This window comes from Onychostoma macrolepis, chromosome 03, assembly GCF_012432095.1.
Source record: "Onychostoma macrolepis isolate SWU-2019 chromosome 03, ASM1243209v1, whole genome shotgun sequence".
In the NCBI taxonomy this organism is placed as follows: domain Eukaryota; kingdom Metazoa; phylum Chordata; class Actinopteri; order Cypriniformes; family Cyprinidae; genus Onychostoma; species Onychostoma macrolepis.
Genome location: NC_081157.1, coordinates 20,699,276 through 20,712,818, shown reverse-complemented (window position 1 = coordinate 20,712,818; position 13,543 = coordinate 20,699,276). Strand labels below are relative to the sequence as shown.

General features: G+C 35.9%; 1 protein-coding gene across 1 annotated transcript in view; it reads left to right on the top strand.

Annotated features, from left to right (window-relative positions):
* Positions 1-13,543, top strand: part of grin2ca (glutamate receptor, ionotropic, N-methyl D-aspartate 2Ca) — a 69,384-nt gene that overhangs the window by 50,122 nt on the left and 5,719 nt on the right. Inside the window, 5 exon segments of the mRNA XM_058771587.1 lie at positions 750-961; positions 7,052-7,220; positions 8,203-8,356; positions 9,996-10,121; positions 11,381-11,610. Of these exon segments, the coding sequence (XP_058627570.1) occupies positions 750-961; positions 7,052-7,220; positions 8,203-8,356; positions 9,996-10,121; positions 11,381-11,610 (891 nt within the window).

Here is a 13,543-nt window from a genome sequence, read left to right as displayed (position 1 = left end):
TGAGTTGGCACAATGTAACTATTTGTCAGAAAAGAAATCACACGTGGGATTCCAGTCAGGGACTGATTTCACACCGGATGACTAAGTGTGGACAGTCTCTTGCTTAATAAAAACAGTAATTAGTTTCACTCGGTGGTTTTGAGTTTTCCCTGAGCTGTGGTCTATATGTTGATGAAAGGAGCTAGCCGATATATTACAATTTGTCTATATTGCTAAGCACCATAAAATCTAATGAATATAATTATCACACAAAGATTACTTGCATCCGAACTAATAAAGCATAACTGGCAGAAAGTGCTTACTTTGAGATTTGCATCGGCTTGGAGTAATTTGAATACAGCCTTGCTTTCATTTTCTCGATTAGGTTGAAATAGAAGTTCTCATATTGTATATGACAGTTTTCTCATGGGTCTTGTCTTTGCTCTAACAGGACTAACAATGATGTGTGTTAAACCCATTGAAGAGGAAATTAACAAAAGCCTCTAATTCTGCACAATGAATACATAACAACCCAAGTGTAAACACAGCAAACAGAGAAAAATGAAGATTAATAACAGTCCCTCAAGTCCTTTATTTTGCACATTTGTATGCTTAGAATGCATAAAATAGAGAGGAAAAACAAAAACATTTTAATAAAGTTCTGGATTTCTGCCTTTGTTTTATGAGTGTAAGCTATTTCTTTTAAACCCCATGAATAAATTCAACAGTTTTAAGCTTTAAGCACATTAAATTCTCTCTCTTTTTAACAGGTGGGGAATTATGAGTCTGGTATCCTGCAGATGAGGTATCCTGTCTGGCCACGTTATGGGACCTTCCTGGAGCCTGTGTCTGATAACCGTCACTTGACAGTGGCCACACTGGAGGAAAGGCCTTTTGTGATTGTCGAAGCTGTGGATCCTGTTACTGGCACCTGCCTCAGTAACACTGTCCCCTGCAGACGGCAGTCAAACAAGACAGAAACGTAAGTAACTGTGTTTATTAAAGTTCAGCTAAAAAGTCAGTTCTGTCATCATTTACTTACCCTCATGTTGTTCCACACCTGTATGCCAAAGTTTGTTTGAGTGCACACGTTCACTGACTGGATTCTGCACTCTCATGAATTCTCTCATTTAAAAGAAATGCAGAAAATATGTAATAAAGAGATTAATTTTGCAGCTCCATTGATTATAATGGGCGTTTTTGCATAACTTGCTACTCACAATGCAAACAAATACAGAAACATGTTGCACATGCGTTGTCAAGCTGATAAAGATGTTTTCTTAATTTGCTGGTGTTTTTTTTCTTTTTGCACATGTTGCAGCGTGTTGAGCTCTCTCGGCCACCGTACTTCCATAATTTAATGCATTCTTGCAGAAAAAAACATTAATTTATTTAAAAAGTTGTGTATATGCACCTTGCCAGTGATAAGGTAATACCCAGAAGCCTCTTTGGTAACCTTTTCCAATCAGAGGCTGCAGTGGTCATTATCAGCCTACCACAGAGCACAGTAAACTCCTGACATGCATGCTTGAGCACTTTATCAAAGGATAATTAAGGAGACCTGGGCTCATCTTAAGGGATAGAGTCGTTATCATATTACTGAACAGCAACTGTTTCATTGCTCTTCTGTTGGATATAATTCTGGTTGCAGATGGTCAGGTGTTGCTATTATTTTGAGATGCCAGATTTTTGCAATAATGAATTAGATAAAGCAATATGAGACAGATATCAACATGGAAAAGGGAAACAGAAGGATAAAGGAAATAATTCTTTTATTCTTCTTTAATTCTATTCATACGTCTTCTATGGACATTTTAATGTGATCACACTCTACATGCAGTGCAGAAAAATGCTACTAACTTAACTATGTTTTTCAGTATGTAGCATTGGAAAGTCTGATTAATTTGAGTGATTATTTATAAAATTGTTAATTTGGTAACACTTTAGTATAGGGATCAATTCTCACTATTAACATATTGGCTGTTTATTAGTATTTATAAAGCACATATTCTGCATGACCATATTCTATATCACTAATCCTACCCAATACTTAACAACTACCTTCCTAACTATTAATAAGCAGCAAATTAGGAGTTTATTGAGGAGTTTATTTAACACTACTTTATAGTGTTTTTCTGAATTGGCAGCTCTTGTTGTAAAGCTTTAGGATCAGTTGTCTGTTTTTGGTCCTTCAAAACCTGAGAACTGCTAGCGTTCAGCTCTGGTGAAGATAACGTGTCTCACCTCATGAGAACTGTGTGGTAATTAGCAGAGCTGATTAAAGCCGTGCTGGACTCAGCGGAGGGTCTCAAACCCCTCGCGCTCTGCCTTCCCTCTCCAAACACACACATGGTGTTGTGGTAGGCCCATTAACATGTTATTTAAGACTCATTCCCTCAGGATGTTCTACTCATTACTTTCAGGCCAAATCTGAAGGGCTCCCGGAAACAGCTGAAGTAAAAAAAAAAAACCAAGCAAATTAGCATGGATGGGAAATAGGCCTACAAGATAATTTAACAGTGGCCACAAAAGAATTTGGACACTTACAGCATACTTAGATTGTCAGAATGTCATTGCATTGCAGTCCATATCTGTCCAGATATGTTTTGAGGGGCTGGGTTGTCTGTGTTGTACTGCATGTCTGTTGATGCTGTGACTGATGTCAAACAAATAGTTGGTTTATGGTGATGATAGCATGTGCTATTGTGTGGGTGGGTGTTTAGTGTGACTCATTGCCTCTAATCCCCTTTATGCCACACACCATTAGTCAAGAGGTTACAGGGAAGGTTAGAGAGCGTAGAGTGTCATTAGAGCGCTCTCTTTCTTCCTCTCTCCTTTTCTTTCTCTCGTTTTTGTCCATCTTTATTAGTACTGCTTCCTAAGGCATGCATTTAAACAAACATCTTACCTTAAGTTTTAAGTAACTTTGATAACTTTCCCTGCACCATTTGCGCTACAGAAATGAATGTTACTTTAGGAGAGGTGTGCTATAAGACTACAATATCACAGAGGCGCTTTCGCACCGCATAGTTCGAGGAATTTAGTTCCAGGAACTAGCCAGCATGGCTAGAGAACCAATTTCCCTCTCGGGACGTTTTCCTGGTTGGGAGCAGGAACTCTGAAGCAGCCGACAGCGACATCTTTATTCGCGGCATTTACAAACATCAACAACTGGTGAATGGAGGATGCTGTGTTCGGAGCAGTTTTTGTTGTGTGTCGTGGGTTTCATGTTAACGGAGATGGAATGTAAACACAATTTACGCAATTGAAAGAGCATGAAAATCTGACTAAATATCCTATGACAAATTACAGTGTTACATATCATCGAGACTGAGAAAAGAACAAAATGCTGCAGACAACAGGCACTGTAAATGTCGATAACGTTCTTTTCTATATTCGTGGAGTAAATATTTTTAAATGGCTTTTTAAAAATGCCAGGTAGCCGGTGTTTTGTATGTGTTTGGCCAATCAGCGTACACTTATGTCAGTAGTAGTTCCTATAAATCTGTTTTAGACCCTACTCTGAAGATGGAACGCAATTATGAGTGAGAACAGAAAGCCCCTTTGAGGTTGGACTCTTTTGACTTGGGCCAGTAAGTAACATCCCACCAGCCACCAAGCAACCCTTCAGAACACCCTAGTAACCACCCAGAAAACTGTTGCAACCTCCTGCCAACACTCAAGGATCCATCCAGAACCAATTAGAAACCACCTAGAAAACCCTAACAACAACTTAGTAACCATCCAAAACATTCAAACTACCTCCCAGAACACTATGACCTACTTACAATATTATGGCAGCAGGTTTTCATGAGCAAACACTCTCAAACACACTTCTTCAGGAAATGTTTAAATCCACCTCTATGCTGCTTACACACACAAACACACACACACACACTCACACACACAGACACAGACAGAGGAGTGTTCATGCTCCCTTTATTTCCTGCAGTCCATGTTAAACCAATATGGAGGCCTGCTGTTGTTTTCCAGGGTTGTAATTCTGGTTGTGAATCCAGACTGAAGATCTGGCTGAAGGCTGTGCTGTTTACTTTGCCTCAGGCTTTGTGAAATGAACCAGAGCTCTGAAAACAAATAATGCTCAAGTGCAGAAAGCTGAGCCAAAATAATGCTCCTTAAGGCACACATTTAAGCTCAAATCACAAGTGCTTGGGAAACATTTTAAGCATATCGATTGCATTTCTCTGAGTAAGTGAACCTGTTGATGTTGGAGTCAAAGTGTTTCGGATGGCTGTTCTGCCACACATCTCACTAGACATTTCTACCACTTCAGTAATGCATTAACCCACTCCCTAAAACTGATGCTCTTCCTTACTACAACAGCAAGAATCTGCACTTAATATTGATTTCTGCAGTTACTTTCTGCTTTTTAGAGAGAGGACAGGAAGGGGATGGGATCGGGAAATGTAGGAGTCAGGCTCAAACTACAGTATGCATTGCTTGCATGAACACCATAGATAAGAACGTCTACACATGGTGATCGTGAATTTGTTCTAATATCAACATCAGGTTGGTCCTGTTATAACTGTCAATCAATAAGATTTTACAGAAAAAAGAGGTAGTGTTGGGTTTAGGCTCGAACTATTTGTCTTTGCTCCAGTGAAAAATATTTTCAAGTGTATTATTTCTACATTGGCTGTTGTAGTAATGAACTAAACTTTCATGAGAGCAGAATTCAAAACTGACAACATTTGTCGTAGACAACGGCTTAAAATGAATGAAGCTGAAATCAAATTTAAATGTTAGATTAAAAATGTAAACTTAAAAAACTTTAGTAATTTACAAATTTAAGTAACTTAAAATTATAAATTTTACTTTGGCAATTAACTGAAATAAAATATGTAAGAAAAACAAACAAACAAAAATGAAACCTGAAAATATAAACGCATATTTAAAATTTCAAATATCAATAAATACTATAATAGTGTATACAACACTGATTTATCTATTTTGATTTATTTATTTAATTTTATCCTTATTTATTGAATTATTAGCACCTGATCTAACAACCCATTTTACCCACAATTGAAGCAACAAATGACGTAAAAACAATGTGAAATCTGATTTGATCATTTGAACTGAGAAAAATTAACATAAATCTTAATTGGATTTTAAGTCAACCACATAATAAGATAGTTTGGCTCGTGCTTTCATGTGTTGGATTTCATGTATGTGTTTTGTGTCCTGTTTAGGTTTCCTGTGCCAGTCAAAACAAGGTCTAAAACATGGAGTCAGAATCCTATAACATGACTATTCAGTTTACATATAAATGAGTAAATAGCACAAGGCGTCCCTTTCTATAAGAACAAAGCATCTGAGCAACAGTTTTATTCTGATGGCAGCATGTACAGTAGCAGCTCTTAGCCAGTGATTCCGCACGCCGTTTCTCTTCCATCTTTATTTGTTTGTGATTAATTTGAGTTGCATTTGTTTTGGCCCGGCCCGGCTGTCCTTCCATCTGTCACAGCTGCGACGAAACACAAGGACCCGTCGTGACGGCCACTACCCATCCACCCACTCACTGCTGACGTCACATCTCACCGTCAATGCTCCCGTAATCCTCCCTTTTTTAGTTATTTGCCATTTTCTCCCAGAGGATTTTCTTGTGTTTTCATGTGTGCATTGATGCTATTTAGACAGTATAACCATAAAGGCTCCTTGTTATAGATCAGAATGCAGTGTTATTCCCTGTTTGGCTGTAGAAAAGCACAAACAGCCTACGTCACTGCCGTTAGACAGCGTGAATGGATTTATTGGAGCTGTCGTTAATCACTCGTGATTGGATGTAAGTTTCTACTCGACATTCATAATCGAGGAAACAGGAAACAGGCCAAGACTGAGGAAACAATGTAATGTTAATGAGGCACAGCCACCGCTGAAAGGTTTTTCATTTCAGATATCTGCACAGAAATGGCCCTTTTTGTATTTATTTGTTGACGGTGGCAAATGGATTGGCACTGAACATAATTACAAAACTAGTCTGAGTAACTAATGACAGAAGCAAATAGATTATATACAAGACCTTGTTCTTGTATTACGTCTGACCTATTTAAAACTTCTCGTGTACAACAAGCTGCACATAAAGACTAAACGTGCATGTCTAGAGTTGGTCTTAGCATTCTGAGATATTTTACAAGCATTCAGACTGCATAGATTAACCATGTTCACCTAAATTGTGCTTCTTGAGATTTAGATGCAAGTTAAAAAAAACCCGGACTGATTAAAAGATTCATTTGCGAACTGGATATCACTATGACCAATCAGGAAAGATTGTGTCAGTTGTTTTTTGCACTTTGCAATCGCAAATGTAACATAAGCGTCTGTAGAATCAGAGTAAAAGTATCAATTTTCTCTTTAATATGCAGTGCAGTAAAAGTAGAAGTCAACACAAATGTTTATACTCAGCTAAAGTATAAATATCCAAAAACTGTTCTTCTGTCATGACAACTCTCAGAAAGTTTAGCATGGTAATATATACGAGGCAATGTTAATGCGTTTGGTCTTGGTGGGATAGATCCATTACTCTGCTGCTGCTGCTGTAGCAGAGCAAGTACCGATATACTGATGTGAGCATGTAGAAAATACTGCTGCATAACCCCCATATGTAACATGCATGAATCACCCCGTTGCAGATCTAGACAGGTGGAGCTGGGGAAGGTGGAGGGTTTCTGAAGTGTGCTGCAACTGCTACAGCAAGCACTAGCGAAGTATTTGAATGTTAAGCAGCAGCTCATTGGCTGCTGATATGAAAAGACCCAATCAGCTGTGCCATGTGAGTAATGATGTGATTATATCAGATTGAGTTAGAACCTGCGCCATCAAGAGATTCATGACAGAACTTTGTATTTACGTATTTGTACTTTGATACTATACTGTACATTACTGGTCCATGTAGGCTTGTTTTTTAATCTCTTGTGAATACTCCCATTGAAAATTACAGTTCTGGGTTTATGACGTCTAAATGTAAAGAGAAAACTTTTTCTTTTTGTGCAATTTCGCTATTGTTATCACATTTAAATGATTTGATAATGTTCCTGTTGTGTTCCCACAGGATAGTCGGACACACTGAGCCTTACACCAAACTATGCTGCAAAGGCTTTTGCATAGACATCTTGAAAAAGCTCTCTCGCAACATCAGGTTCTCCTACGACCTCTACCTGGTCACCAACGGCAAACATGGCAAGCTGGTACGAGGGATCTGGAACGGTATGATTGGAGAGGTGAGAAAAAAAAAAATCAGTTTTTATTTCAAGTCAACAAAATTCACCTAATTTACTTAATATACATTGCTGGTCTTGTTTTGAATGATTTATTGGTCCTTTGCATAATTGGTTCACTGCTCCACTTTAACATCACCAGGCCCTCATACTTTTCAGTCCTCTCCCCCAACAACCAGTTATTTTGTTTCCTGTTTTCACCATCCAATCGATTCCGGATGGATAAAATCAAGTGCCATTCTACATTTTGTTAAATAAAATACTTCATTGTACAGTACATACACTAAGTAAAATGGCTTGCAAATGCTTTATATGTTTTTCATATAAATTATTTTGATATAGAAGATTCTAATGTAAACTAGTTCTATAAGATGTTTAGCATCTGTGATGTCACGCTGAACAAGAAAATAAAACCTAAATCTATATGAGAGAAAGACTGTTGACTGCAAAATGGATCTAAAAGCTTGTTCATTCCAGCGGACGTGACTGGCATTGAAATGACACAAACAACCTTGTAAATAAACATCTCCATCAAGTAAGTCGATGTCTGATGCACAGCGGCATCTAAAGAGTTCCAGAATGTGACTTGTGCCCCTGCACTTGTTTTTTTTTTTTTTTTTGAAAGACTATTGTGTTCATTCAGGCGTTATGCATGGTATGGGTTAACCAGAGAGAGAGAGAGCCTGGACTGTAAATCTGAAACACACACACACACTCTCACATAGTGATTACTGGACTAGCACAGCCACAACAAACATGTTTCCGGATATTAAAGCAACAATTCACCCAAAAATGAAAATTCTGTCATCATTTCCAAACCCATATGACTTACTTTCTGCTGTAGATGTCTAGACAGTTCTTAATTAACCTCTATTGTATAATCTTTTATATGCTAAAATCTATATACACTGAAAAAAGATACATTTTCACTTAGAAATTGCTGGTAAATTTTACAATGAATTATTATTTGCATCTTTCTTCTCAGGTGTTTTATAAGCGAGCGGACATGGCCATTGGCTCTCTGACCATAAATGAGGAGCGCTCTGAGATCATTGACTTCTCTGTGCCGTTTGTGGAGACTGGCATCAGTGTGATGGTGGCCAGAAGCAATGGAACTGTATCTCCGTCAGCCTTCCTGGGTAAGAAATACTACTGTAAAATGAACTAAAGTTAACATTATGAATGAATTGAACCACACTGTGCGACATTTTACAGTAATTTTACGGTATTCAGAAACATGGGACTTACTGAAAAACGGCACAGCTGGCCATGTTTTTACAGCTAAAGCATATAGCAGATGTGAAAGTGGAGCAAATAGTACTCTGTGTATGTACAGTATAATTGAAATTAAGTGGAGCTTTACAGTAATCACTAATTTGCCCTTTGATCCCTTAACGTTATACTGTTGCTAACTCAAATAGGCTTTTCAATACATCTCATAAGAATTGACTAAAGTTTGCCATGCTGAATGGTGTTATTTTTTTATTATAATATGCACATAAAGTGCTAAAAATAGATTTGCTAATATTCTTAAGTGGGCTGGAATGAATTGTGACATTGAAAGGGTTTTTAATCTGCCAAAGAAACAGAAAGGGGTGTGAATCGGCACTGGTTTCACAATTCAATTCATGTCAATGATTCGATTCAATTCGATATCACGATGCATCACGATAATATCAAATTTATGCATTTTATTCATTTATATTATATATATATATATATATACAGTATATATATATATATATATATACAGTATATATATATATATATATATATGTATTACTGCATTCAAATGGCAGAAATGAAAGCATATCTAAAGTAAAAGACTAAAATAACAGCGAGTTAGAAGCACAAGCAATGCGCAAGTGTCTCATAGCGCATTTTCTGTGCAATGAAGGCTGCTGCGATTGTCTTTAGCGCACACACGTGCCATTTGCGGCAAAAAGCCAAGCTCAGATTTTAAAATAGAGAGTGCATTCAAGTGTGTATGCGAATGACGTCATAGGCTATAATCGATTATGGTCCATTACTGCATCGATGCAGAGTCGTGCACGTGCGCATCGCGATGCAACGATTAATTTTGACACCCCTAGAAATTACACAGTTATATAATTAAAAATGAGAACAGCTGAAGGTATGAATCTAAAACAGTGTTATTTTAATATTATTTATTTATTAATATTTATAATTAGACATTTTTATATTTTAATTGTAGTGTAAATTCTAGTCGTTTTGTTTTGTTATTTTGTTTATTTTACTTTTAGTATTTCAACTTTTACTTGCCAAGGCGACATTAACACTACTACTTTTTCATATAATATTTATATTTTATCAGTATTAGTTAATAACAGTGACATACTTTTGGTTTGCAGTGGTTCTTTACCGACTACAACAATGTTGGTTTGTGAATCCTAAATCCTATGTTGACATTATTTCATTTTCACTGATGTGGTCGGTTAGTCATCCCATAAATCCTTTTGCATATTTTTCCATAATACTGCAAACAATAAACTTTCCCAGAACCCAGAATTCATAGCATACATAGTCATTTCATAAAACAAGATGTAGTTATAAATATTTACAGTGCAGTCTTACTCATGTGTGTGAGAGAGAAACCAGTGTTTCTCTTGTTTAATGGCGTATGAATTGTGTTGACTTTAATTTGCACCTCATTTTGCACGTATACCAATTTAAAAAGGTTTTGCAGTCCTACTAGAATAAAAACCGTGTCATTCGGGAATAACGTCATCTGTGTTTGTCTCTGTCTCTCTCTTCCAGAGCCCTACAGCCCAGCGGTGTGGGTGATGATGTTTGTCATGTGTCTTACAGTCGTGGCGGTGACTGTGTTCGTGTTTGAATACTTCAGTCCTGTGGGCTACAACCGCAGCCTGGTCAGTGCCAAAGGTCAGTGTTCACCACCTCTGCTAACTCTTCAGGAACTGTGACAGATGTCAGGAACAGTGGCAACCTGAAACTTCATCATACATGACAGGTTTGACAGAACATAAGCTAGGAGAAAAGATAATTCATGTAATTAGAGGTGCATGCTCAGAGGCTCAGGTAAATTCATTGAGCTCTAGTTTTTGTTTAACTATATCGTTTTGTTTTTCATAAAATTATTTTGGAGAAGTAAAAATAGACACAAATGAGATAACTGACATACAACTGACATATAACTGACAAACGTGAGTTAGAGATCAGTTAGTTTTGGAAGAGCTTGATTAGAAATGTTTGAGTTCATTTTGAGAAATCTGATTGCAGACTTTGGAAGGAGTCTCTAGAGGAGACACATGAGATTACTAAGGCGTTTTTGTCAGAAGAAACATCTCAGGAGCATTTACTTTATATTTAATCAAGAATACAAATAAAGAAGCAACTATCTTTCTATTCTCCTATCTATCTGAACAACAAAAATCTAAATACGTGTCTCACAGAACTCTCAAAATACAGCATATCTAATTTATAAATTAAATTACTTTAAAAATATTCTGTGCTATTACAGTATTGTATAATAATGTGCTATTACAGTAGTAATACAGTATTACTGTATTATTCAAATAAATAGCTATTATTATTCACCTGAGTAATTTTAATGAAATTATAAAAATAAATGTATGCATTTATAAAAAAAAATAATAATAATAAATGCGTATAACTTATTTGAGTGTTAATTATTATATTTAAAAAGAATTATCAATTGAATTTAATAGTTTGGACTCTTTTGGTAACACTTTAGTATAGGGACCAATTCTCAATATTAATTAGCATGCCTATTATTAACCTATTGGCTGTTTATTAGCACTAATAATAAAGCACACATTGTGCGTGACCATATTCTACATCCCTAATTCTACCAACACCTAAACTTAACAACTACCGTACTAACTATTAATAAGCAGCAAATTAGGAGTTTATTGAGGCAGAAGTCATAGTTAATGGTTTGTTAAAAGCGAGAATTGAATTTTTATTGAGTTTATTTAAAGACAAAGCATCAAGTAAGCCACTGTTTACTAGAAAGAAAAAAAGAAGCAATTTCCATGTTCTTCCCCATTGCTGTACCAAACCGTAACTTCAAAACGGATTTATTTATTTAATTTTTTTAAAATTACAACCAAGAGTAATGGCAAAAAAAACCTGACCAACTTTAATATTCTCTATTTCAGATCCAGGTGGTCCGACGTTCACCATTGGGAAGTCAGTCTGGCTGCTGTGGGGGATCGTCTTCAACAACTCAGTGCCCATTGAAAACCCCAAAGGCACCACCAGTAAGATCATGGTGCTGGTGTGGGCTTTCTTTGCTGTGATCTTCCTGGCCAGCTATACGGCCAACCTGGCAGCCTTCATGATCCAGGAGCAGTACATCGACACTGTTTCTGGACTGAGTGACAAGAAGGTAAGAGCTGCCAGCGTCTCTCTTAGCCAAATGGCCAATCTAGGGCATGAGTTTTAATTAAAGCCGTCACTCTGTGGAACTACAAGAGGAATCTATGATGATAATATATATGGATATGTACACTTTCATGATGAAATACTGTGATTAGAGTACTAATCACTAATTTGTGTCATTTTAATAAGACGTTTATTGACTTGAATGAATTTGAAGCATTAAAACTTTGAAATACTGGCAACATGACAAAGTACTTAGAGGTGCAAGTATGATGCCAAAGTTTCTTTTATATATATATATATATATATATATATATATATATATATATATATCTTTTCGTATGCTGGTGTTGTTAATCATTTACTGTAAACTGGGTATTGTTTCAGCCATACTCATGGCTGGTAAAAATAATCAAGGATTGTGTTTAGTTGTAAGGATTTTGTTGCGTCAGCATTTTGAAATGTGTCTACTAATAAATTGCATGTTAGCCTAAGCTGCCTAATTATTTATCCTATTTAGATAACTCTGTGACACTGTTTTAATCAGTTGTGTAGGGACACAACAGGGTGAAGTGATTTACAATGATACTGAAAGCTGTTACAGCTGACGAGCTTCAGCTGGAAACTGTTAAAGAGCAATTTTGAAGACAAAGTGAGACTTCAAGCCACAAGACTGTCATTAAAGAGCCACACGGGTTGACTACCAGGGAATTAGACACTGACAGCAAGATGTTTTTGTATGTATTTGAATTCAGGAGTGTGCCTGGGAGGCATTACACAAAGAACGAAACGCCTGAAGGGCAAAATAGCCAGAGGGCAAGAATATCACGCAGTGATCTGACTGTTACTTCAAACTGGGTAAACTTGCATAGCTGCAGTTTAGTGCACTTGTATTTGTAGCAACATTTTTTTATTTATATACTACATTGTTGCCATATTTTTACCGCAGCAAACATAAAGATGATAAAACAAATTTAATTTTAAAAATGTAGTAAAATTAAAATTAAAGTACAACAAAGAAATATTTTTGAAAGTTATTTGTTCCAAGTAGCAAAACAGAATCTGTAAAATAATTTAATGTAATGAAAAATAATCAGTTATATATAATTAGTAGTGCTGTCAAATGATTAATCGCGATTAATCGCATCCAAAATAAAAACATTTGTTTACATAATATGTGTACTGTGTATATTTATGTATATATAAAGACACACACATACAGCATATATTTTGAAAATATTTACATGTATTTACATGTATATATTTATATTCATATAAATTATATAATGTATACATTTATTTAATATATAAACTTAACATATATATTTTCTTAAATATATACATGCATGTGTGTGTATTTATGTATACTTAATAAATATACACAGTACACACACATATATTATGTAAACAAAACATTTTTCCTTCTGAAGCATCAGTGAGGGTTTGAACCTTCTGTAATAGTTGCATATGAGTCCCTCAGTTGTCCTCGGTGTGAAAAGATGGATCTCAAAACCATACAGCCATTGTTGGAAAGGGTTCAAATATGCAAAAGATGCTGGAAAACCAAAGAATTTGTGGGACCTGAAGGATTTTTCTGAAGAACAGCAGGCAGTTTAACTGTTCAGGACAAAAAAGGGACTCGTGAACAACCATCACTAAACAAACAAACAAAAACGCTGTGGATCATCCTGGTAACAACACAGTATTAAGCATCAAGCGTATGTAAACTTTTGAATGGGGTAATTTTTATAAATGTAACTATTTTCTCTTGTGGACTATTTGTAACCGTCTTTTATTTGAAATATCTTATTCAGGTCAGTAATAAATAAAAAATAACAAGGATTTTGTATGAACCCTCTTATTTCGGTAAAATAATTAACATTTTGCAGATACTAAAAGTGTATGTAAATATATAAATGTAATATTATATATTAGGTAAA